The sequence below is a fragment of the Oncorhynchus masou genome, chromosome 5, assembly GCF_036934945.1.
Source record: "Oncorhynchus masou masou isolate Uvic2021 chromosome 5, UVic_Omas_1.1, whole genome shotgun sequence".
NCBI classification, from domain to species: Eukaryota; Metazoa; Chordata; class Actinopteri; order Salmoniformes; family Salmonidae; genus Oncorhynchus; species Oncorhynchus masou.
The window spans coordinates 18,353,747-18,379,816 of record NC_088216.1 but is presented as its reverse complement, the minus strand read 5'-3'; the positions used below and the strand labels follow the sequence as shown (position 1 = coordinate 18,379,816).

General features: G+C 42.6%; 2 protein-coding genes across 2 annotated transcripts; both read right to left on the bottom strand.

Moving 5' to 3' along the window:
* Nucleotides 1-2,807: 2,807 nt before the first annotated feature.
* cdkn2d (cyclin-dependent kinase inhibitor 2D (p19, inhibits CDK4)) lies at nucleotides 2,808-5,272 on the bottom strand. The gene is made up of 3 exons (XM_064954523.1): nucleotides 4,830-5,272; nucleotides 4,329-4,498; nucleotides 2,808-3,881 (listed from the first exon to the last, which is right to left on the bottom strand). The coding sequence occupies exons 2-3, from the start codon at nucleotides 4,470-4,472 to the stop codon at nucleotides 3,489-3,491; spliced, it is 537 nt and encodes a 178-aa protein (XP_064810595.1). The 5' UTR covers nucleotides 4,473-4,498; nucleotides 4,830-5,272; the 3' UTR covers nucleotides 2,808-3,488.
* Nucleotides 5,273-5,484: 212 nt separating this feature from the next.
* On the bottom strand, nucleotides 5,485-12,206 carry ap1m2 (adaptor related protein complex 1 subunit mu 2). Its single transcript, XM_064962091.1, has 12 exons — nucleotides 11,998-12,206; nucleotides 10,290-10,446; nucleotides 9,997-10,064; nucleotides 9,667-9,797; nucleotides 8,607-8,754; nucleotides 7,931-8,057; nucleotides 7,686-7,828; nucleotides 7,227-7,298; nucleotides 6,990-7,148; nucleotides 6,199-6,324; nucleotides 5,922-5,997; nucleotides 5,485-5,752 (listed from the first exon to the last, which is right to left on the bottom strand). The coding sequence occupies exons 1-12, from the start codon at nucleotides 12,037-12,039 to the stop codon at nucleotides 5,727-5,729; spliced, it is 1,275 nt and encodes a 424-aa protein (XP_064818163.1). The 5' UTR covers nucleotides 12,040-12,206; the 3' UTR covers nucleotides 5,485-5,726.
* Between the last annotated feature and the right edge of the window lie 13,864 nt (nucleotides 12,207-26,070).

The following is a 26,070-nucleotide window of genomic DNA, read 5'->3' as shown; positions in this document are numbered from 1 at the left end:
TGTTCAATTATGCAGCAAGATACTTTTTCTGACAGTCACTACTGGTCGAGTCCAAGTCCAATTCCCCACTGGTTGAGTCCAAGTCGAGTCACAGTCCTAGACTGGAGTACTACAACACTGCTAGGAGGTATCAGGGGGCAGTTTAGAACACACAGACATGTACAAAAGGCATCAGGCCATTGATCTGATTATTTACAGATGCAAGTTACTGCACAAAGCCACAATGGACTGGGTCAGACACAGCCATGTTACCACACAAACACCAAAGCGTTCCTGTTGTCAGTGTGTTGTGTTTCTCCTCCTGTAGAAGGAGCCCAGTCTTGCCCTGCCTTTTGTCTCCATAACAAGCGTTCATATCAGCCAAGCCAGGAACATACATACCTCAGTAATACCTAATCACACAGGCCAGCCCACACACTCACAATCAAAGACAAGGCCAATGGGAGGAAACTGCACTTCCCTGTTCATGCTGGAGCTACAGTAGGGGAGTAGGCTAGGTTGGAAGGTGGGGGAGTGGATAGAGAGATAGAGAGAGAGCAGCCAGTGGAAATTTCCAAAGGTGTGCAGACAGCACTGTTTGTCACACCAGTGTGTCCTTAGTATGCACATGCACACACACGCGCGTCCCACTCTGCTCTGCCAATCATTTAATTTCCCTTTCAGGCAGTAGTGTCAGTTAAAGGTTGATCTGGAGTTTGGAAATGACGTCCAGGATTAGTCAGACACAACCCAGTTTAATAACCCCCAGGACAGAGCCATAGACAAGCCCTAACGGAGCCCTAACCTCTGGCCGAGACACTCCGGTAGAGCTGATAGAATTTGATAGGTGCACAAAGTATGGTAATTGCTTTTTCTGGCCTTTTGATAGGCTGGGTGGAGTTCTTACTGTATCGTTTACACCTAACAAATCACTTTCAGATCTACACAGGAGGGGCTAGGGATTGTTCCTGGAAGGAGTAATAGGTTGGGTGTTGACTCTAAACTGTGCTGCTTAGCAAGTAGAGCACGAGCAGAAGTCTCAATGCGTATCATGTTATGTTTGTTTCGGTGTGTACCAGCCAACAGGTCTGGTCATCCTAATGCAATATTTACACAAATAGGAGTTGATCTCATCTCCTCTAAGATACTTCCTCTATTTGCCTCCCAGCAATATAATTTAATTCCAGCAAACTTGAGAAATGTTTACCAATTGCGTGATTTAAGTTACTCAGCGTGTTGTATATCTGGGATAGCCTGGTTCCAGATCTGATTGTGCTGTGTTGTCAATGCCTATGGTCATTGGCGTGATAATGACCATAGGCGTTGGCACGACGGCACAAACAGATCTGGGTCCAGGCTATATCTGGGAGGCAGGAACTGTGTCAATGTTTCCTATCCTAACAGATGTGATAAGCTCATAATGACTCATTATATTACTTCATCATGCATGCTAAATATACAGAAATTGAACCGGTATGATGGAAAGGTCTAGCATGGGTACCAGTCTGTTTAACGTTCCACTCCTTGTTCTCTGTGTCATATGGCAAAGATGGTTTAGCATGACAAGGAGTGGAATGATAGCTTACTGGTAGCCAGACTAGGAAAGTTCACTGTTATCATAACATTATCATTATGTCACCATACTGCTTTAGCACTATTTCAACCCCAAATACAGGTTACCCATAGGCACAGGTCTAGGATCAGATTATTTCCCCCATTCTCAAGAGATCTTGATAAGGATGTTTTGTTAGATGAATTTTGGCTTGTGGCACATACTGTAGGAAAACAACACATCCATTGTGCCAGGCAGTGCCCTTCTATGCCTGGACTTGGGTAAACTGCCTGGACAGCTCTTAACCAAACAGGGCCTTCATTCATCCCTGTGTGCATGCGTCCGTGCGTATATGTCCAGGTATCTGCTGTTACCTTTGTGTAGTACATTCCATTGTGGAGTCATTAGAAATGTCCTTGTTGACTCACCTTGGAGTTAACACTCATGAGTGCAAAAAGAATACAATGGACAATGTTACCTTAGGTAAAGTACTCGATCTAGAAGTGTACTCTATCTCTGTAGCCACATTCACACTGCACTTAGCCCAGGGCGAACAGCATCCTTAGCCCAGAGTTAAGAGAATGCAGTGTCAAAAGGCCTCATGTAAGATGTTTTTTTAAAGAAATGCCAATACAATAGATTAATAACACAACTGATTGGGTTTACAATAGAAAGGTATGCCAGTCACGAAGAGAAGACTTTTAAGCCTTCAAATATTTTCTGTCTATAATCATAGGAATTTGTGAAGGTTCTTGAAATTGCACAAAACCACCACGTTATCTCAAAAAGTGTTATGGGGACACCTGCACCTAGTCAAAAATTTGTCATTCTGCCCCTGAGCAAGGCAGTTAACCCACTGCTCCCCGGGCACCTTGGATGTCGATTAGCCCCCCACACCTCTCTGATTCAGAGGGGTTGGGTTAAATGCGGAAGACATTTTAGTTGAATACATTCAGTTGGACGACTGACTAGGTACCCCCCTTTCCCTATCACAGACGCTATAATGACACAGATCTAAAGATAAGTCCATCTCTATGGGTTTGCATCCCTTCTTGGCTCAACTCTAGTTGGATTAGTGACCTCCTGTGGACACAATAGAGAACTGCACTTGTCATCAAAATCATTGTATATGGACTTCATGCATGTAATAATATAGAAGATTCTTTTGATCAAGATTCTGAATTTTAAGTCAGACATAATTCTAATTGTATAACCTGTTGCTATTTTACCAACAGTAACTCTTTAGCCAAGTCCCATAGAATAGAAACAAAAAAGGTCAAGTTAAACACTTTATTTTGTGCTTCAGTCTTCCAAGAAGGAATGAATACTTAATTCTCATTTTCAATAGTATTTGTATATAAATAACATCTCAAAAAAACAAAACCGACAATGTAGCTATTTACAAAAAGTTCATAAGAATATTTTCAATAAATAAATACATGTAGAATTCCCAAAAATTCTAAATATGCCTAATAAAAGACAAGTTTTCAAAGATAAACACAACTACCATGCAATGCAGTCATCATGGGATACACCATGTCAAGTCAAAATATCAAAGTTTGAAAAAAATCACAAACAGTTCAATTTCCTTCACAGTGAGGAATAATAATGTAATATAAGTCATCACAAATACTCAATAATAAAGCCATGTACAAGTGTGCACTCCTGAATCAAAGGGGGGGAAGAGGTCAAATTTACCATCAAAAGGTGCTTTGCTCTGTGCAAAAATGGTGTCCAAATAATGTCCACCATACTTATTCTTCCATAAGCTGCCAAAACAGGACGGTAAACACAAGTCAACCTCGACCAGTTACTAAAAATCATACTTTACATCAATGAATTCAAGTCACCAGGTTGAGAGGAGAGTGTAGGTAAGGTAGGTGTAGAAGGGGAGTCTATGAACCATCCAATTTGGCATAGAGGGGGGGGGGGGTTGGTGGTAGAGTCCATCTAACTCCTAAAGAGGGAGAGGTGGGGAGTGAGAGAACACTTTAGACTCCAGCTGTCTCTCTAGAAGCTCTACCACGTCCGGTGTACATGACGATGAGGCTCGGGCGAGGTCCACAGCTGTCTCTCCACTGGTGTTGGGGTGTTTCAGGTTGGAGAGAGGTGCAAGGAACTCAATGACGTCCCGGTAGCCCTCTCGGACAGCGATGTGGATGGGTAGGGTGCCGGTGTGGTCTGGCCTGTTGACTGACGCACCAAACTCCACCAGAACCCGGAGTGTGTCCACAAAGCCAGTGCGTGCCACATCATGTGCCGGTGAGACTCCTCGCCGGTCTGTGATATTTGGGTCGGCTCCGTGCTCCAACAGTAAGCTGGCCACGTTGGAGTTGCCCGTCATCATCACCTAGGGAGAACAGAAGGAGACTTGACGTTAGAGGGCGTTATCAAATGTTATTCATCACATGGAGTGTTTGACATAGGCCTAGTGGGAGAGAGTTCATGGGATTGTAACAATATAATTTTATGTAGGGTAATTATAAAGGATATAAGTAGCTAGGTTAGGTACATTTGTCAGAACTGTTGTCCAACACTTTAGCTACTAATGAGCAATAGACAAGGTTGTTACTTAATGCTTCAAAGAAAATGGTTAAACTGTGGTTTTCACTGCATTTCATTCAAACAAGGTATAAGAAACCATTCTGAGGAAGCAACCATGGGCTGACAGACCTGTTGTTGTCTCCCTCTCACACAGACTTAGTTAGCTACCCATACTACATTCAAAGCCAACACAGTTTGAGTCGAAATATTACAGGCGAGGACACAATGAAAGTTCAATGAGGAAGTTGGTTACCTGTAGAGCGGTCTTTCCAAATTGATTGACAGTATCGGGGTGCACTCTGCATTCCGGCCCAAGCATCCTCCTGACCTCGTCCGTATTTCCCTTGGCTGCGGCAGCGGTCAGGCTCTTGGCCGCATCACTCTGACTCAGGACCATTGTGGACAGATTTCTATATTTTCTCCCTAAAATATGAATAGAAGAAATAGCTAGCTGAGTAGCTACCTAGTATCTAATTGTAATCAACTGTTCTAGTCTATCAACGCTAGCCAGTTCGTCTAGTTAGCTAGCTCACGATCATTTATCCCCAACCAGCAAACGTTAGCAAGCTAGTTGCGAGTAGTTCAACTAACACATTATAATGAGAAAAAATGCATATATATATTACACACACTTCACAACGTTATTTCTTCGAAATTATGGAGCCCAATTCTAGCTAGTAGCGCAGGATAATAATGCTAGCTAGTAGCTAGCAGTCTCAAAGGGGAATCAAAACTCATATGAAAAGGTAGTTACCGTGTCTGTTTTGAAATGATCCCGACCGTTACAGGCTCTTCTTTTCTGTCCTTTTTTCGAGATACTTTTGAAATAAATCACAGCAGGTAAATGTTTAATAACTTTGAAGGCTGCAGGACCTTTAATTTGCGCGCTGAGAACTACGTTACCGTTTACCCAACCAACATTTACAAACATTGGACAGAACGTATCTCGACCAATCAGCGCGTTGAATGGCGAGGTGGGTGGAGTAATGACTTGGTTGCCACCATACAGTCACTGGTTGCTACAGTATCACTGTGGTAACAGTTGAGTCGACCAATGAGAAGCCATAGCGTAGAAGGCGGGCAATTTTGCGGACGTTGATGTCTTCAAAGTACATTCATTCACATTTCTAAAAATGTTATAGTAAATGTCCAAAGTCAGACATTTGATAGTAAGTCTCCAAAGTCAAGTAGAAAAAAAGGCGGGTTATTGAAGAAATCATTCTCAAATGCCCGCGATTGACAGTTGTGTCATTAAAACGCGCCAATGGGTGTGAAAAACGTTTGATATGGGATTTTATATACTTTCTGGCTAAAATAGCAGCTAGCATTTTGGATGATATAAAACAATACATTCATAGCTAAAATGTTTTGTTCATTAAATGTAATAATACACAAGAAAAACACCCTCATTACGGTATTTCAAGGCTATAGTTTAATATAAACATTTAACAATCTAAGAGACAATGAGTAAAGCAATTAAAATCACAAATTACATTGCATGACATAAAAGTTAAAATCACAAACAATTTTATACAGTAACATTATTAAGTAGAGCATTTAAATGAAATTCAAAGACATTTTCCTTTTTTTAGTGTGCAATTAAATTGAACAATGATCTCTGGAAGCAAAGGAAGAAGTTCGCCACCATGGTTTAGAAGTTACTCCGTAGTTGGTAATCTAAATGAAAGAAAATAGAACAATAAAAATACTACAGGATAAATACTAGTTCTAATTTTAAAGAGTAAAAATACTTTTTTCCTTAAATTTCTCTCTTTCTATGACTAAATGATGAGTCTCTTTTTGCTATACATGAGTAAGCTATATCTAAAGAGCATGGCAGTCCTACCTCCACTCTGTGTGATGTATCTGACCCAGGGCAAGGCCTGGTAACCACTCTTCTCTATAATTTTCATGTACCGCACCTTGAGGCACACAGGGTGACAGAGGAGAGGAGCGAGATCAGTGTAACTTGATATAATGGATCATTTGTTTTGCCTAACCAAATGAGGCACTTGTAGCCTATGCTAGTTTATGCTAAGTAAGTCACCACTTTGGTTCCGCATAAGCTTGTTTTCAAAGGTCAATACAGTATACTCACAGGCGCGAGCACACACACAGCTCACCTGTATCCCTGACACTGTGAAGTATGGAATCTCAAAGTTGACAGTGATGGGAGGTTTGCCCTCCATCTCATCATTCTCCACACTGGGCAGGCCAAAGCTGGCCCGCATCAGAAACTCCTTACCGCCCTGGAGACAGACAGAGAGAGGGGGGCAGAAAGAGTGAGATAGTTCATATAGGGCCCAGAGTTTCTTTTCGTTCTGATGATGTGTCCTGACCAGAAAAAGAGGCTGGAGTTTTTCCAGGTCAGGAGCCTTAATGTTCTAAATTTTAGGGTTCATTGTTGACCCATTTCCTGGCTGACGGCCACATCATGAAAAGTTGCACACAGTTCAGAATCATAAAGGGGTTCATTTACATGGGAGTGGGATACAGAATCCTCTGGCTTCAAATGCAGCTTGTGCAATTAATCAGATGGTTATCGTCTACAACATTGTCATCAGAGGATTGATTACCTAGCAAGTTAGCAAGCCAGTGAGGCGAGGCAAGGTAAAATACCACAACTAGGGCTAGATAAAGCCAGGAGAATAATATACTTGTTGAACATATCTATAGCCATCAGTCTTACATGTTTTCATGGACATCACTCTCTCGCTGTTAAGTTGGTCAAGGTCCCGACATCAGGGTTAGCTATCCTGCTTATACAGAGCTTTTTGTTGCGAAGATGCTCGCGCTTCACTCGGACGGGACGTTTGCTTGTAAACAAAAAAACGGCTCTATATATTTGGCCTTGAGTTTCGTCAACAGGGAAGAACGGCTGGGGACAGAAGTGCTGATTGGATGAAACACTTACAGGGAAGGACTTGATAGTCCACACAGCCAGGTTCTTCTCAGGGACATATTTAGCTTGGCCTGTACTGGTCTTAAACTTGGGGGAGTCAGCGTCACTGGGGACAGGAACCCGCACCTCCACGTTGTTGGCTACTGACTGCTTCTTGAACTGACCTTTAGCCTATGGAATTAGAGAAAGGCAACTGTAGCATAGGACAATGCATAGATTCATACACTGAGTGTTACTATATAACACTACCTTAACCATGATCTCAACTCGACTGTGAGAGAACTTCTCGATGACAGACTCAATCCATATCAGAGGCTTCACCTGTAAGGATACAGAATGTAGTTAGTTCTACCGTCCACTGGAAAGCCATTATACTACTTTATCAGTGATGTAGTGGAAGAAAAATAGGTGGGTAAATGCTGATCGCCGTTCGCGGTGAGTCAAGTAATACTCCCATTACTTTCAATGCATTTTCCCCGAAAAATGTGGGTAAGTGCACACGCAAAATAAAAAAATGGTGCATGAAGTGTTTACCCTCCACTACACCACTGTACTTGATACAGACAGGGTTACAGCTCACTCAAGTATTGATTTCAGTACAGTAACAGTGCAATGGAAGAGTGAAACTGTATGAAGGAGGGATGAGGGTATTTAGGGAGGTCATGTACATTTTCAGAGATACAATATGAATGTATTAAGGTAACTCACGTGAGTGTTGATGCGGTAGGACATGAGTTCAGACTCTCCGTCAGGAGGGATGAATGAGATGGTGCGGTCACTCTCAAAACGGGACAGACGAACACACTGGTGAAACTTAACATCCTCCATCGTTACAGTCTTCCCTTTGTCGCCTGAACACACACACACTCATTTTCATCAACATCTAAAATGCAATTGCATCTGAGAAGCAATGACTGTGTGTGTGTGTGTGTGTGTGTGTGTATTGTACATACGGCCAGTGAGGGCGAACAGCGCTCGGTCATTGAGTCCCAGTCTCAGCTCAGGCATGCCAGACAGCATGGTCTTCAGCTTGACAGTGCCCACGATGTCACTGCTCATCACACTGCCATTGGCATTCACCTGGGGTCAACGCATGACACAGGGGTCAACCTCTGATGGAGACTTTTTATACAGTAGCTAGTTGATTTATTGAGAGAATGCTCAGTCAATTAAAAGATCAAATCCACATTAGGGGAAACAGCATCAGTGTTCACCCCAGCATCTTCGGTATTGTTTTTGTTTTGTGGAGGAGATATGGCAGAGAGGAGCACCCGGCAGCAGGGGAAAACAACTGCAGTAGGCCTACATATTCTGCTGTTCGCACGTGCAGTGATGTCTGAGGGAAAAAAACTGTGTTCGTTGTTTCCCGTAACTTCTTTGTTGTTGTAATATTGCAAACAGGCGTGGCAGTTCCACCAATTAAGGATTCCAGCTTTAATCAATTAAATGAATCAATTATTCAGAAAGCAAACGTTATTGGTATTTTCAGTGATCAATATTTTCCTATTGAGATTAAAGCATTATATACACAAAACCAATTATGACAATTATTGATATTGCCGAAACACAAGAAAATTAATTGCCGAATTGCATGTGTCAAACCCAACATCCTTACAGTAACCCACTCACCAGTAAGTTAATGGACTCGATGACATCAATGAAGACCTCATTCTTCTTGTACTTGATGCCCTCTGACCTCCAGGACACAGCGTTGGTGACAGTGGTGGGAACCTTAGTCTTAGCCACCTCCAGCTTGGTGCCCTCCTGCGTGATGTACCTGGAGAGACAACCAGTATGGACATCAGTAGCTTGATCCCAGATCTGTTTTATAAGACAATGAATTACAAGGACCAGGAATTGGCAAGACAGCACATACAGATCTGGAATCAGGCTAAGTCAAGATAAAAGTCAATGTACCTGTAGTAGAGACATACAGTATGGAGATCAGTCTGATTGGACTTTCACAAGTCCCAAAACTTGTCCTTGCTTTATGGTGTTGGGTCTAGAACCAGCATCTGTCTATTAAAGCTGCATCTTTATAATAATAAGAAATATCCCATTTAGCAGATCCTTTTATCCAAAGCGACTTTCAATCATGCGCGCATACATTTTATGTACGGGTGGTGCTGGGAATCGAACTCACTACCCTGGCGTTAGAAGTGCCATACTCAACCATACTCAGTCCATTCTCTCCATTCACCCAGTACACGTGTATGACTGATTGACTATATTGTAACAGAGAACATGTGTATCAGTGTGTGTTGTGATTGGCAGGCTCCCCCAACGCCTTCCTCTGCAGATCCTTTATGGTCAGCTGAAGAATGGACTGAGGTCTGCCAGGGGGCAGAAGAAGTGCATCAAGGACCACAGCCAGACCTTCCTGAAGCGGAGAGCCTGACAACCAACTGCCATACCTGGCGTCCCACCTTCCGCCTGGGTGTCACACACATCCAGGACACAATCCCAGAGAGGAAAATCTAAACGTCTTGCACAACGACACCAGCGTGCAGCGGGTACAGCCCTCCGAGGTGGAGAATTCACCTGCCCCTCATGTGGCAAACCACGCGGGTCTCGAATTGGCCTGCACAGCCACATGCAGTGGCACTAACGCAACTCCCCACAATTGGGAGCAGCGTCATCATCGGAGGACAGCCATAAGCAAGTAAGTAAGTGAGCTGGTATCACTCACTCCTGCAGGATCTTGCTGTCGGTGGTCTGGGGGAAGCCAAAGTCCATGAGCTCGTCCAGTAGCTCATAGACCACCACAAAGTTGTCCTGTATGCTCTCCTCCTCCAACTCTGTAAAGTACTCTGTGAACACCTGGAAACAACACAACATCGATTGGCAGCCTCAGTAATAATATGTGAATTATGATCATGTTATGTCAAATGGGTAGGGAGAAACCAGTAGACACATTATGCAGGTCTTTTGGTAGAGAGAAACACTTCTGACTCAGCCATTGGGGTGAAAATGACAGCAATGGAGTTGTTCAGACAGCACAGACAGACCTCTGACTCACCTCAACCACTTTATAGAGGAAGGCATAGACCAGAGAGGCGTTGGAGTTCTTGTTGGTAGTGGCCACCACTGTGAGAGCGTCAAGGTAGATAGAACACACAGGCCTATTCTAAGGTCCTAGTGTAATATGTTTAAGAAGTTCATTATCATCTTTACTCTAGGGAAAAATACATATTTGTCTTTGTGTAGGTTTGACTAGCATCTCATTAGTAAAGCTAACATGATTTATACAGGCTACAAAATGGTAATGATTAACTTTTAGCTGGCTAGCGACTAAAATCATTATAAGGATACAGTACAGGTTGGTGTGCTTGATCCACAGGAAATGAACGTTGCCGTGCGACATGATTGGACAGGTAAGCCCCTCCTCTTCCTGTGTCATGAGCAAAGGCAGGAAATGCTCAATCTCAGCCATGTCCACGTCGCCCTTGTAGTTCCGACATATGAGCACCTGCAGGGTAAGAGGGGAAATTAATAGGGAAAGAAAAACAATAACCTATATGGGTCAAAGGTCACCCTTAAGGCACCTGAGTTTTTCCTAAGCATGTGACGTGACTAAAAAAATTCATGGTCCTACTAGAGGTCAATGGGTGAGAGAGGTAATGAGGTAATGTAACGTAGAGGTCAACAGGTGAGAGAGGTGATGAGGTAATGTAACGTAGAGGTCAACGGGTGAGAGAAGTGATGTTGTAATGTAACGTAGAGCAGATATGGGAAGAGTAGAACTAGAGATCATTATTCCAGCAACCTTCTGGATGTGTCAGGCGAAGAGGTCTCATAAACTTTACACAATATTTCATGTTGAGTCCTGTACATGTTCCATCTCTAAGGAATACTACATGAAGGAAGATCATAAGGGCTTGACAACTCTTTGCCTTGACAAGTGATCAGATGGCTGAGATTGGGCTCCAGAGCTACACCTGTCACTCAATCAACATGTTGCAGTGCCTACAAAGTCTAGGTGTACAGTAGTACCATGCTACAGGCTTATAACGGTGGTTATTGTAGCTTGTCAGTTGTTGTGTCAGCCTAGGCCAGGGGTTTGGCAACTGGCGACCTAAAACCGTCCCAAGTGATATATTCTTTGAGTAAAATCAACATATAATATATATTTTTTAGGATTTTAGTTTTTCTAAAAATAAAAAAAAGACTAAAATCAACCAGAATTCAGCTAAAATTGAGTTTACTTTAATGATCGTGTCTTAATGTAATCAAGGTATTCAAATATGTATTTTTGGCTTAGTTGTGGTCAATTTGTAGTGTACAAATTGATTATAATTATGTTCTGGCCTCTCGAACATAATCGGCTGGCTGCTGAATATGGTTGCCTTGGCCTACTAATTTGCATGTAGCCTAATACAACCTCTTGCTGTTGTGCCACCTGAAACCATGTCCTCTTTCCCCTCCCATGACTTCTAGGCCTATTGTAGAGGGATGGAATCTTTTTATCAAATTACACATCTAGCTGTGAGAGATTCAGGCTATACTGAATCTCTCACAGGATAAGAAACCTGAATAGAGCATTCTCTTCTATTTATAACAGGAAGTACTGTGTTGTCTGCCCAACCAAATGTGATTTATAATGTCTTGGCACTATCCTTCTACAATGTACACAAGATGGCAGGTGCCAGGCAACTTTGACTCACTTACTATATTCACTTTCATGTTTGGAAATGATATGTAATTCTTTTGTGGCAGCTTTTTTCATAACACCTGGTATAAGAATTTGTCAAGTCTAAAAGGGATGCAGCCACTGGCCTTATGACCTGTTTTTATCCGCTTGTTTCCGGAAGTGACTTGTGCAAGGCTTGAATGGAACTGTCACAGGCAACGAATTAATCTTTAACGACGCGGCTATCTATTAATGTTTAATGGCAAGAGCAAACTTTGAACAAACTCGATTTCAATCCCAAACAAAAGCGAGTTAAGGTCAAGTCAAGCTAAAACTGACATTGTTTATAGCGTTATCAATAGCAACAATCAAAATGAGAAGTGATCTTACTTTTCCTTTCAAGTCCAGAACGAAGACAGCGGAGGCAGACATTATCAACACCAAATGGATCACTCCGCAAGTATTTCCACCACTACAAGCTTGTCCGCTTAAATTTTAAGCGTTTCCTTTCGCCAGTAAAGTAGTCTAAATGGGTATAAATGTACTCATGGCTTCCACGGTTCCTTTTCTTGAAGGGACACGTCAGATCTGACGTCACGGGCCTCCAGGTAAAACATTAACAGCATCGCACTCACCTGTATGGAAAAGAGGAGGCCTGGACGCGCTTGCTCGATTATTTCGCGGGATGGCGCAATAGATCCAGATATGCATGTTGGAACTTTTAGCGCAATACTCACGACTTCCACAAGAGGGCAGACGTACATTAAATAAGTAACGATTGCAAAAATCCACCGATCGATTCTGTACCATACAGCACAGGAGGCGAGTGGCACCTTAATTGGGGAGGACAGGCTCGAGGTAATGGTTGGAGTTGTATAAGTGGAATGGTATCAAATATATCAAACACATGGTTTCCATCTGCTTAATGCCATTCCATTCGCTCCGTTCAAGACATTATTATGAGCCGTCCTCCCCTCAGCAGCCTCCACTGCCATACAGTCTATAGACTCTATGGTCTGTAGGCCTGGCCTGCTGATAACAGTTTAATGTGATCTTGAATTTATAAAATAAAATATATATTTTCTGCTTCACATATTTAGAATTTACTTTAGATGGCTGGAGCTTTTCCCAACTAGATTTATTTTGACCTGGTGACCTTGACTTTTAACAGGCATTATGTCTGTCAAGATGTTTTGTAAGTTAATGCAGTGATATTTATTGCTCTGACGTCACTTTTGGAATCTTGCAAAGAACTGGCTAACAACAAACTCACATGTTTCTCCTCAAAGTCAAACCCACCCAAAATGATCTGACATTTTACTATTTCATTACAAAACCCCAGGCCATTCAGCGTTTACTGGTCTCTTTATCCTGACATCTTTACAAAGGCCTATAAGGATTTGTCTAGACCTGGGTTCAAATAGTATTCATCTATTCCATTCACTGTGCCAGTCGAGCTCAATCAAGCCCAGCTAAAGTAATCGAATACTACTTGAACCCAGCTCTGGATTTGTCATGTGCACTCCCTTTACAGCTTCTTAATCTGTTAGAACCCTTACTTTACAAGCATGGTGCCGCAACTCGCCTCCTTCCCCACTGGGGCCTCAGTCCCTCTGTAGGTGGCTTGGTGCCCTACATCTTCCTTCCTCTCTCTTCCGCTCCTCTCTGTAGGAAAGCTGTGTGTGTGTGTATTTAGGCTATAGGAAGGCCATGGCCAACAACCGACTTCCATGTAAGAGTTGTGTATGTTATGGGAGGGTTGGGACGTGTCAATCTCAGTCAGTGTATTGCTCATTTTGTCCAAAAGCTTTGTTTGCACCAGTTTGAAGTAGCCATATCCAACCCACAGATAGGAGAATTTGTAGACCTACTGGAGCTGTAAACTAGACAGCAACGCCTTGGTAAAACACATATGCTACATTCACAAAGCCTGTATATCAAATAATAAAGGGTCAGATGTGGGCCAATGGGTGACATGCAAACTAAGGAATGCTTTGTGTACCTTTCAGACACACACAGGGTTTGTTTTAGTCAGTTAGTGCAGGCCTACTGCCATCTTTTCTAGCCAGCCTTAACTTATTTTATTTATTTTACCCCTTTTTCTCCCCAATTTCGTAGTGTCCAATTGTTGTAGTAGCTACTATCTTGTCTCATCGCTACAACTCCCGTACGGGCTCGGGAGAGACGAAGGTCGAAAGTCATGCGTCCTCCGATACATAACCCAACCAGCCACACTGCTTCTTAACACAGCGCACATCCAACCCGGAAGCCAGCCGCACCAATGTGTCAGAGGAAACACCGTGCACCTGGCAACCTTGGTTAGCGCGCACTGCGCCTGTCCCGCCACAGGAGTCGCTGGTGCGCGATGAGACAAGGACATCCCTACCGACCAAGCCCTCCCTAACCCGGACGACGCTAGGCCAATTGTGCGTTGCCCCATGGACCTCCCGGTCGCGGCCGGTTACGACAGAGCCTGGGTGCGAACCCAGAGTCTCTGATGGCACAGCGCCCTTAACCACTGCGCCACCCGGGAGGCCAGCCAGCCTTAACTTGACCTGTTTTTGGACAAAATGTGTCTAAAAACAGGTAACGTGACGAGCAAAGATGACAGTTTATCCAAATCAAAGTTTAGCATCCTCCACCAATGTTTGATTTTTAACTTGAAAAAATCACCCCCACACTCCAAATCAAGCATGGCCTACAGGAAGAGAGGGAGTACTGTGACAAATGTAAACATCAACATTAAACCCCACGATTCTTAATCGGACCTCTTCTTCCTCCCCTGTTGTTGTGGCCTGGATGTGAAGCCAGAAGGAAAAGCCATCACCGCTGCAGCCTTAGGATGTGTCTCAAATGGCACCCTATTCCATACATTGTGCACTCTTGTCCAAAGTAGTGCACTATATAGGGAATAGGGTGCCATTTGAGATGCAAGCTTGACTGACTGCAGTAGTCTTCCCATATCCCCCATTTGGGGTACTTGGAGGTCCAACAATAACATATGGAAACGCTTTGTAGGTCAGACAGACTCCAAGGAAACAAATGACTTGTAGGTCTGACAGACTCCAATGAAACAAATGACTTGTAGGTCTGACAGACTCCAAGGAAACAAATGACTTGTAGGTCTGACAGACTCCAAAGGAAACAAATGACTTGTAGGTCTGACAGACTCCAAGGAAACAAATGACTTGTAGGTCAGACAGACTCCAAACGAAACAAATGACTTGTAGGTCAGACAGACTCCAAACGAAACAAATGACTTGTAGGTCAGACAGACTCTAAACAAAACAAATTACTTGTAGGTCAGACAGACTCCAAGGAAACAAATGACTTGTAGGTCAAACAGACTCCAAGGAAACAAATGACTTGTAGGTCAGACAGACTCCAAGGAAACAAATGACTTGTAGGTCAGACAGACTCCAAACGAAACAAATGACTTGTAGGTCAGACAGACTCTAAACAAAACAAATGACTTGTAGGTCAGACAGACTCCAAGGAAACAAATGACTTGTAGGTCAGACAGACTCCAAACAAAACAAATGACTTGTAGGTCAGACAGACTCTAAACAAAACAAATGACTTGTAGGTCAGACAGACTCTAAATGAAACAAATGACTTGTAGGTCAGACAGACTCTAAACGAAACAAATGACTTGTAGTTCAGACAGACTCCAAGGAAACAAATGACTTGTAGGTCAGACAGACTCCAAACAAAACAAATTACTTGTAGGTCAGACAGACTTCAAAGGAAACAAATGACTTTTCCTCTACCTCTCTAGGTTTTACTATACAGTAGGTCAACAAGTTAAACTGTTCAACAGTAGCTTCTTGCTACTATCTATAACAGGGGTTCTTAAACTTTATCAGCTCAAGACCCAAATGAGAAATTGACCGTGACCCAAATTGCCCTCCAACGACTGATTTTAAATCTGATTGTAAACCTAACCTTAACCACACTGCTAACCTTATGCCTGACCCTTAAATTAAGATAAAAAAGAAAAAACAAATCCATACATTTTTACGACTTTGCAGCTTGGCCATCTAGTGGGTCGATATGACTGTACATTCTATTGTTCCTTCAGTGCACTGCTGAGTGCCATAAAGAGGTAGACATACACAACAGACGACACATTGACGCAGCTGCTATTGTCATGACCTAGTTAAGAACACCTGTGCTGGTCAAATCATCTCCCCTTCACATGATGGGTCAAACCATCACAAGCTCCGCTCATTTAACCCTCAGACTTCACCATGGTATGTACAGGCCTGACCGGGGCATATGGAGAAATGTAATGGACCAGCTAAGTGGTGATGCTCTTGACCAGTCTTACTCTCACTACTACCAATTTTCAACAGTGTAGAGCCACCACTGAACATATCGATGGTAGAACTACTAGTGACTAGTTGGCCTACGACTAGTTGGCCTATGACTACCTGTGGTAAATATTGGCCTTCACATGATGGGTCAAACCTATGACTAGTTGGCCCTCAGACTTCACCATGGTATGACTAGTTGGCCTATGACTAGTTGGGACCTGATGCTGACTTACTCTCACTACTACCAATTGTCAACAGTGTAGAGCCACCACTGAACATATCGATGGTAGAACTACTAGTGACTAGTTGGCCTACATGTGTCTGGGTGTGTTTGAGTGCAGCAGTGTGTTTCAAAGTGTATCCTCCCCTGCAGCCTGGGAGGAAACATTTCTCTGGTTAGTGGCTTGTGTCTTTGGGTCTCTGAGACAGAGACTATTGTTATTGCTTATCACCAGACCAGTACAGCCAGTACCACTCTGTTCTGTGTGGTAAACTGGCTAGTGACCTGTTGTTCCTGTTCCTGAAGTGACTTCCTGTTCTCATGTCACAAGACACTCCCCCTCGTAGACTGTCACAGTGGTGTGATGTTCTGACCCCGCCCCTTTGTGACATTGCTGGCCAATGGGAGATGGCGGAATGGCAATATGTAAATAGTCAGGTGAGGTGACGATACAGGAGATAGACACTATGAGCCTATCCCCTGGGGACAAACATTGTTTGTCACCTGTGTTTCAGTGTGTATCTTAAAGCCATAGGGGTCTAGCACACTGGGGATCTAGACTCATTTGAATGGCTATAAAGGGCGATAGCTATGTGCATCTGTCAACAGTGATGCTGATGGAGTGTATATGGATACAGACCCTGTATCATTTCCATTGCTCTGCACTTTCACACGTTTTACCTGCAGGCGTCCCTTTACCCATAACACTATTATAGCTTAGCTTCCATACAACATACTGCATCTAATGAAGGGGAGTGAAGGTTAGGCCAAAAAAAACAACCCCAGAATTGCACCCCCAGCTTTGTATTGCAGTTATATGTTGAATTCAAAGATTTATCAGAAGACTGTTGCTCTACAGTAAAACTGTTGGGGTGGCAGGGTAGCCTAGTGGTTAGAGCGTTGGACTAGTAACCGGAAGGTTGCAAGTTCAAACCCCCGAGTTAACAGGCAGTTAACCCACTGTTCCTAGGCTGTCATTGAAAATAAGAATTTGTTCTTAACTGAATTGCCTAGTAAAATAAATCAAATAAACTGAATGTCCCACTGAGGCCTCCTGGGGCCACAATCACTTGTTGGGGCCACAATCACTTGTTATAAGCCACTTTAAGTAAAGGTGTCTGCTAAATGGCATACATTATTATAAATGTTGGCAAACTGTTTGCCCATGCATAGGTACCGCACAAAACCCTGACAGAAATATCACGAGGATGACAAGGCATCCTACGTAATTCTCTATCCATTGGATGTGCCTGGCTGTCTAGGTAGACTCCACGTGTGGACCACTCCTACTAAGGAATGTGGATGCTAGTTCATGTCAGATGTTATTCATTGATAGAGAACAGGTCTGTCCTTGAGGAGTGGATAATGACATCACAGCTCATAGACAAATCTATTCATTCACTTCCTGCATAGCTCACCTATATATACTTTATATAGGTAAGCTAGATACCATTCAAATCAAATGTAAACTTTGTTATCAACGGGTGAAATGTGTACTTATGAGCCCTTCCCAAAAATGCAGAGAGAATAACAATAGACAAATAATAACACAAGGAATAAATACACAATGACGGGGTACCAGTACACGGGGTACCAGTACACGGAGTACCAGTACACGGGGTACCAGTACAGAGTCGATGTCTAGGGGTACAAAGTCATTTAGGTAGATAGAGTGCCTTCAAAAAGTATTCACAGCCCTTGACTTTCTCCACATTTTGTTGTGTTACAACCTGAATTTAAAATGGATTAAATAGAGATGTATTTGGTCACTGGCCTATACACAATACCCCATAATGTAAATGTGGAATTGTTGTTGGTTTTATTTCAAAAATTTGACAAATTAATAAAAAATTAAAAGCTCCTATTGGTAGATGGGTAAAAAAAAAACAGACATTAAATATCCCTTTGAGCATGGTGAAGTTATTAATTACACTTTGGATGGTGTAGCAATACACCCAGTCACTACAAATATACAGGCGTCCTTCCTAACTCAGTTGCCGGGGAGGAAGGAAACTGCTCAGAGATTTCACCATGAGGCCAATGGTGACTAAAACGGCTACAGAGTTTAATGGCTGTGATAGGGGAAAACTGAGGAAGGATCAACAACATTGTAGTTACTCCACAACACTAACCTAAATGACAGAGTGAAAAGAATGGAGCTTGTACATAATAAAAATATGCCAAAACATGCATCCTGTTTGCAACAAGGCACTAAAGTAATACTGCTAAAAAATGTGGCATAGCAATTTTCTTTTTGTCCTGAATACAAAGTGTTATGTTTGGAGCAAATCCAATACAACACATTACTGATTACCACTCTCCATATTTTCAAGCATAGTGGTGGCTGCATCAGGTTATAGGTATGCTTGTAATTGTTAAGGACTGGGAAGATCTTCAGGATAAAAAAGAAACCGAATGGAGCTAATCAAAGGCAAAATCCTAGAGGGAAACCTGGTTCAGTCTGCCTTCCACCAGACACTGGGAAATTAATTCACCTTTCAGCAGAACGATAACCTAAAACACATGGCCAAATATACACTGGAGTTTTTTAACAAGAAGACGGTGAAAGTGGCCGAGTTACAGTTTTGACTTAAATCTGCTTGAAAATCTATGGCAAGTCCTGAAAACGGTTGTCTAGACATGATCCCCTACATATTTAAGAATGTTGAAAATAATAATGGGCAAATATTGCACAATTCAGGTGTGCAAAGCGCTTATAGACTTACCCAAGAAGACTCACAGCTGTAATAGATGTCAAATGTGTTTCTAACATGTATTGGTGAGCTGAATACTTAAGCAAGGACTATATTTTGTTATTTAATTTCTATTAAGCATTTGTCTTTCACTTTAACATTACAGCAGTGGAGGCTGCTGAGGGGAGGATGACTCATAATAATGGCTGGAATGGAGCGAATGGAATGGAATGGCATCGAACCATGTGTTTGATGTATTTGATACGATTCCACTCCAGCCATTTCCACGAGCCCATCAACCCCAATTAAGATGCCACCAACCTCCTGAGCATTACAGTATTTTGTGTAGATTGTTCATTTAAAAAATTACAATAAAAATCAATTTTTATCCTACTTTTTTACTTGATAAAGTGTGAAGAAGTCCAAGGGGTCTGAATACTTTTGCAAGGCACTGTATATCGTAATATGTGATATAATAGCACACCTTGATGACTTCAAATGGATCATATTGACGTACATGTGTCGTATCTTTTGACTATAGTGAGAGGCAACATTGCAATCAGTCAGGGTTAGTACTAGGAGGTACCATGCAGACAAGATTGTGTTAGGGAGTGAGAGAGAGTATTGGGTCAAATGAAATGAATCTCCATAATTTTGCCTGCCGTAATGGGATCCAAGCCCTTGGCTATTATCTACAGTACACAGAAGCATTCTCTCTTGTGTCTAGGAAGGAGATAAGGGGCTGTATGTACAATGTATCAGACATCTCAGAGCAGGAGTGCTGTGAATGAATAAGATGGATGGGGGACCAGTGGCAGTATTCACAAAGAGTCAGAGCAGGAGAGCTGATCAAGGATCAGTTTAGCCTTGTAGAGATTTAGTAGGATTAAATTGACAAGAGGGGACCTGATCCTAGAACACCACTCCTACTCTGAGACGCTTGACACATTCGGCCCCAGGTTGGGGGTTGATTGATCGACGCTGGTGTCTGTATGAAGGACAGGCCTTTGTCTATTTGAAGGACTGGTATAACTGGACTCTTCTAAGTATCGCCTAGCTATGACCAGCCCTTAAAGTGAACATTCTTGTCAATTACTCTTAATTGGTGTGCCTTTTTGCTTGTCAATGACACCGTCACTGAGGAGTGTGCAGTAGCGGTTTGCGGGCAAAATAACTGGGGAAGCCAGAACAAAAGACATATTACACCCTATGTGTTGTGATAATTGCGTTGTTTGCTCTATAGCCTGTTAGTTCATATGCCTTGACACCGTGATATATATATACACTGCTCAAAAAAATAAAGGGAACACTAAAATAACACATCCTAGATCTGAATGAATGAAATATTCTTATTAAATACTTTTTTCTTTACATAGTTGAATGTGCTGACAACAAAATCACACAAAAATTATCAATGGAAATCAAATTTATCAACCCATGGAGGTCTGGATTTGGAGTCACACTCAAAATTAAAGTGGAAAACCACACTACAGGCTGATCCAACTTTGATGTAATGTCCTTAAAACAAGTCAAAATGAGGCTCAGCAGTGTGTGTGGCATCCACGTGCCTGTATGACCTCCCTAGAACGCCTGGGCATGCTCCTGATGACTCCTTGACAGTCTGTGGTGCAACGTGGCGTTGGTGGATGGAGCGAGACATGATGTCCCAGATGTGCTCAATTGGATTCAGGTCTGGGGAACGGGCGGGCCAGTCCATAGCATCAATGTCTTCCTCTTGCAGGAACTGCTGACACACTCCAGCCACATGAGGTCTAGCATTGTCTTGCATTAGGAGGAACCCAGGGCCAACCACACCAGCATATGGTCTCACAAGGGGTCTGAGGATCTCATCTCGGTACCTAATGGCAGTCAGGCTACCTCTGGCGAGCACATGGAGGGCTGTGCGGCCCCCCAAAGAAATGCCACCCCACACCATGACTGACCCACCGCCAAACTGGTCATGCTGGAGGATGTTGCAGGCAGCAGAACGTTCTCCACGGCATCTCCAGACTGTCACGTCTGTCACATGTGCTCAGTGTGAACCTGCTTTCATCTGTGAAGAGCACAGGGCGCCAGTGGCGAATTTGCCAATCTTGGTGTTCTCTGGCAAATGCCAAACGTCCTGCACGGTGTTGGGCTGTAAGCACAACCCCCACCTGTGGACGTCGGGCCCTCATACCACCCTCATGGAATCTGTTTCTGACCATTTGAGCAGACACATGCACATTTGTGGCCTGCTGGAGGTCATTTTGCAGGGCTCTGGCAGTGCTCTTCCTGCTCCTCCTTGCACAAAGCCGGAGGTAGCGGTCCTGCTGCTGGGTTGTTGCCCTCCTACGGCCTCCTACACGTCTCCTGATGTACTGTCCTGTCTCCTGGTAGCGCCTCCATGCTCTGGACACTATGCTGACAGACACAGCAAACCTTCTTGCCACAGCTCGCATTGATGTGCCATCCTGGATGAGCTGCACTACCTGAGCTATTTGTGTGGGTTGTAGACTCCGTCTCATGCTACCACTAGAGTTAAAGCACCGCCAGCATTCAAAAGTGACCAAAACATCAGCCAGGAAGCATAGGAACTGAGAAGTGGTCTGTGGTTATCACCTGCAGAACCACTCCTTTATTGGGGGTGTCTTGCTAATTGCCTATAATTTCCACCTGTTGTCTATTCCATTTGCACAACAGCATGTGAAATTTATTGTCAATCAGTGTTGCTTCCTAAGTGGACAGTTTGATTTCACAGAAGTGTGATTGACTTGGAGTTACATTGTGTTGTTTAAGTGTTCCCTTTATTTTTTTGAGCAGTGTATATAGGCCTAAAGCAGAGACAATAAGAAGACACAGTGGCAGAATAAATTCAACCATACCTTTGTTTCGCCACAAAACCGAAGAGCAACCTCTGTCCTGTGAAGTCCACAAAACATATTGCCTGTAACAAACAGTTACATCACCTACAGCAGTGGTTCCCAAACGTATTATAGTCCCGTACCCCTTCAAACATTCAACCTTCAGCTGTAACCCCTCTAGCACCAGGGTCAGCGCACTCTCAAATATGTTGCCGTCATTGTAAGCCTGCCACACACACACTATACAATACATTTCTTAAACATAAGAATGAGTGTTAGTTTCTGTCACAACCCGGCTCGTGGGAAGTGACAAACAGCTCTTATAGGACCAGGGCACAAAATAATAATATTATAATAATCAATCATTTTGCTCTTTTATTTAGCCATCTTACATATAAAACCTTATTTGTACATCAATAATTGTGAATAACTCACCACAGGTTAATGAGAAGGGTGTGCTTGAAAGGATGCACATAACTCTGCAATGTTGGAGAGAGTCTCAGTCTTAAATAATTTTCCACACACAGTCTATGCCTGTATTTAGTTGCTAGTGAGGGTCGAGAATCCACTCTCACATACGAGTGTGGTTGCAAAGGCCATCAGTGTCTTAACAGCGCGATTTGCCAAAGCAAGAAACTCTGAGCGCAGTCCTATCTAGAAATCGAGCAGTTTCTGATGAAATAAAATGTTTCGATGAGGCTCTCTTGTTCAGATATCGGTAAGTGGACTGGAGGCAGGGCATGAAAGGGATAACGAATCCAGTTGCTTGTGTTGTCTGTTTCGGGAAAGTACCTGCGTAATTGCTCATCCTGCTCACTCAGGTGATTCGCTATATCACATTTGACATTGTCAGTAAGCTTGAGTTCATTTGCACACAAAAGACCTGTGTGTTGTCCTTGTTAATGCAGACAGAGAAGATCTCCTTGATAACCAGCAGACTTTTGTATGTTGTAAAAGCGTTACATGGTCGCTGCCCATATCATTGCACAATGCAGAAAATACACTAGAGTTCAGGGGCCTTAACAAAGTGAACCATTTTCACTGTAGTGTCCAAAACATCTTTCAAGCTATCAGACATTCCCTTGGCAGCAAGAGCCTCTCGGTGGATGCTGTAATGTACCCAAGTGGCGTCGAGAGCAACTGCTTGCACACACTTTACCACTTCCCTATGTCTCCCTGTCATGGCTTTTGCGCCATCAGTACAGATACCAACACATCTTGACCACCAACGTACATTTGATGTCACAAAGCTGTGCAGTAGTTAAAAATATTCTCTCCTGTTGTCCTGGTTTCCAGTGGTTTGCAGAAAGAGGATGTCTTCCTTATTTGACCCCCCATAAACAAAACAGACATATACCAGGAGCTGTGCCAGGCCCGCCAGGTCTGTTGACTCATACAGCTGTAACGCATAGAATTCACTGGCGTGTATGCAAAGCAGTAATTGTTTCAAAACATCTCCTGCCATGTCACTGATACATCGTGAAAAAGTGTTGTTTGATGAAGACATTGTCTGTATAGTTTTTTTGGCCTTTTCCCCCAGCATTTCCCCAGTCATATCCGCGGCAGCAGGAAGAATGAAGTCCTTCACAATAGTATGGGGCTTGCCTGTCCTAGCCACTCAGTAGCTCACCATATAAGACTCTTCTAGCCCCTTCTTATTAATGGTATCTGTTGCTGTTATACATGTCTTACTACTTGAAAGTCGTCTTTATTCTCGCTCAAAAAACTCCCATGGCTTATTTTTCAAATTGTCATGTTTCATTTCTAAATGTCTGCGCAAGAGTGAAGGTTCCTTGCAAGAGAGTAACGGTTAATGTGATTGGATGTTAATTATTTGACTAGGCTACCTGTATTTGACATTGTGCTGTTATTTCGCTGAACATTAGATGGTTTAATAGTATTTTTGGCAGTGAAACGAGGCTACTCAGGCAAGAAAAAACCTCACCCAAATGTATAGCCCCGTTGGAAAATATAAATGTACTGTTTGAAAATATGAAGATTTTTTTATTTTAATTTTCAAGTAAGTTCATGTTTCCGACATTTTCGGAACTATTGATTTAGAACCACGAAGAGTTTACCGCTAGTCTTAATCTAATACAGTGACAACTAAAATATACCAAAAACATTTAGTCCAATCAATGTAAACTACAGTAAATATGATGTGTGTGTGTGTGTGTGTGTGTGTGTGTGTGTGTGTGTGTGTGTGTGTGTGTGTGTGTGTGTGTGTGTGTGTGTGTGTGTGTGTGTGTGTGTGTGTGTGTGTGTGTGTGTGTGTGCGTTCATGCAAGTATAAAACATTTTTTGACTCACCCTACTTGTAGACAAATGCCAATGCCATCCTCCTCTCTTTCATGTTTCCTAAATGGTCTGTGACTCTGTCATACAGTACCATATATTTTGTTGTCCTAGCCTACCTGGCTAAAATGCTCGCTATCCTGACTTCCTTTCATGGGCAATGAAGCGCCACGCCAGCGGGTTAACATTAACCTACTAGCTACATGTTGAACTTCCATCCTCTCAGGCCAGGGACACAATGTATGAATTTATAGTGGGATCAGAATTGCAATTATAATCATTTGCCAGGAAACAGACTATTCTAGCTAGCTGTAGCCACCGGAGAACAACAACACAACGAGAAGCAACAATTCAAGTTGTTTCTGTCAATGACGTATGCTCTCAATGAATTTGATAGGAGTGATGCCAAATCCAAACTGGCTTCCCTTGCATTCAATGCTACGGGCGGTAATAATGTCATACCCTTTTGGACCAGACAGAATCAGATAGATGGCCTACACATACAGAGACAGAGGGGCACACTCTCCTGTGAGATACATTCAGCCTCTTGCGAATTGAAGGAAAATTATGAAACACAGAAAGACGAAAGATAAATTATTTGAAAATAAATAAATAAATAATCTGTACATGTTTTGGGGAAGCCTGGCTCCCCTGGGTATCCATGAATACACACCACTGGTGGTGGGGTCTTTGTTTGTCCAATCCCTGCTCCCTCTCTGGTTTAGTTTCCAAGCAAACGTCTCCAGCTGTTAAAGCAATCATGAACCAAAGACTGTAATGTTGCAGAGTTCTCTTCTGATTTCAGTAGAGGGCTATAAGTGTAGATTCTCTTCCCACAACTGCCCACAACTCACTATGGTGGTTGATTCCACATCTTAATCCCCCTGTTCCGGAACTCTCTCTCTGTTCCATTATGCAAGTAGAGTGCTGATTGAGTCTCTGGTGTATAGAGGGAAGAGTGGGAGGATAGAGGGAACACCCATCATTATGGATGAATTATGGATGATGTTAAATGATGACAGGATGTTGTCTGTAGTTTGTTTGGGTGTGTCTGTATTTGAGACCATCTGCACTACAGACAGTTCTACAGTTAGACTCCAGAACTCACCCATGTGTGTAATTCCATGTTCCGGGGGAAATGTATGGGTTGTCTCACAGCCAGATCAATCCAAGTTTTTTTTTGTCTGATCTCCACAACTTAGTATCACATTATGCATTTTATTATCTGAAGTCTGGATGGAAATACACTTAGATTTGTAGATCTACTGGCAATTCCTCACAAAACCCGAGTTAAAAAGAAACACCTATATACACCCTGGAATACATCCTTACCTATCACATTTTCCATTGCAAAGACAAGTGATGACTCAGGGAAACCAATGTACTGTAACTTGAATCAAACCATCATTGCAAAGTCATGGTGTTTCCCTTTGAAAGTGAAGACCAACTGTACACTTTGGGTGGTTCCCAATGAACCACTTTAAAAGAGAACATGAAACGAGACAATGTGCACATTCATCAATCTCTCCACACTGTAATTGTCCTAAATAACCCATTTCAGTGAGGTTACTGAAATACCCTGTAATACTGCAGTGAGTATAATATGAGTTTATCCCTAGCTATCCAGTTTGATATTACATGTACAGTACAGTTGAGTCATTCTTGACTGGAGGGTTCTTTCTGAGGGCCCTATGACTTTCCAAAATGTGCTAATTTCCTTGTTACAAATACATCTGAACTCTATTGTATAATGAAAATGACTGGATAATTGTAAAGGAGAATTTGGGTCGCAAGGACTTCATTGTAAACATCCTTGTCACAAGTCAGCAACTTAATTGTTCACAGGGAATAATTGGATTATCATAGAATAGAATTGTGTGACCTTGACATATTGGGGCAGGAAATGTTAGACCAAAGTTCTAGGCTGTTCTCAACACTGCATTACTCCCACAATGGTAATCCAAGTGGAATATTCTCTAAGTGAGAATAAAAACATGTTTAAATTAGCTTAGAACACACAGCCTGCACATTGCATTCCTTATTAGTAGTCAAGTGTGATCAAACTGTTTTCATCAGTAAGAATTTGTTCTTAACTG

What these genes read in the sequence shown, in the direction of transcription:
- ap1m2 (XM_064962091.1), bottom strand. Translation starts at nt 12,039, where the DNA reads ATGTCTGCCTCCGCTGTCTTCGTTCTGGACTTGAAAGGAAAA. An exon ending in GCTGTTCGCCCTCACTGGCC is followed by an intron (nt 7,829 to 7,930) that starts GTATGTACAATA and finishes GTGTGTGTTCAG; the next exon opens with GCGACAAAGGGAAGACTGTA. An exon ending in ATACATCACACAGAGTGGAG is followed by an intron (nt 5,753 to 5,921) that starts GTAGGACTGCCA and finishes TCTTTCATTTAG; the next exon opens with ATTACCAACTACGGAGTAAC.
- cdkn2d (XM_064954523.1), bottom strand. Translation starts at nt 4,472, where the DNA reads ATGGTCCTGAGTCAGAGTGATGCGGCCAAGAGCCTGACCGCTGCCGCA. An exon ending in TTGGAAAGACCGCTCTACAG is followed by an intron (nt 3,882 to 4,328) that starts GTAACCAACTTC and finishes TGTTCTCCCTAG; the next exon opens with GTGATGATGACGGGCAACTC.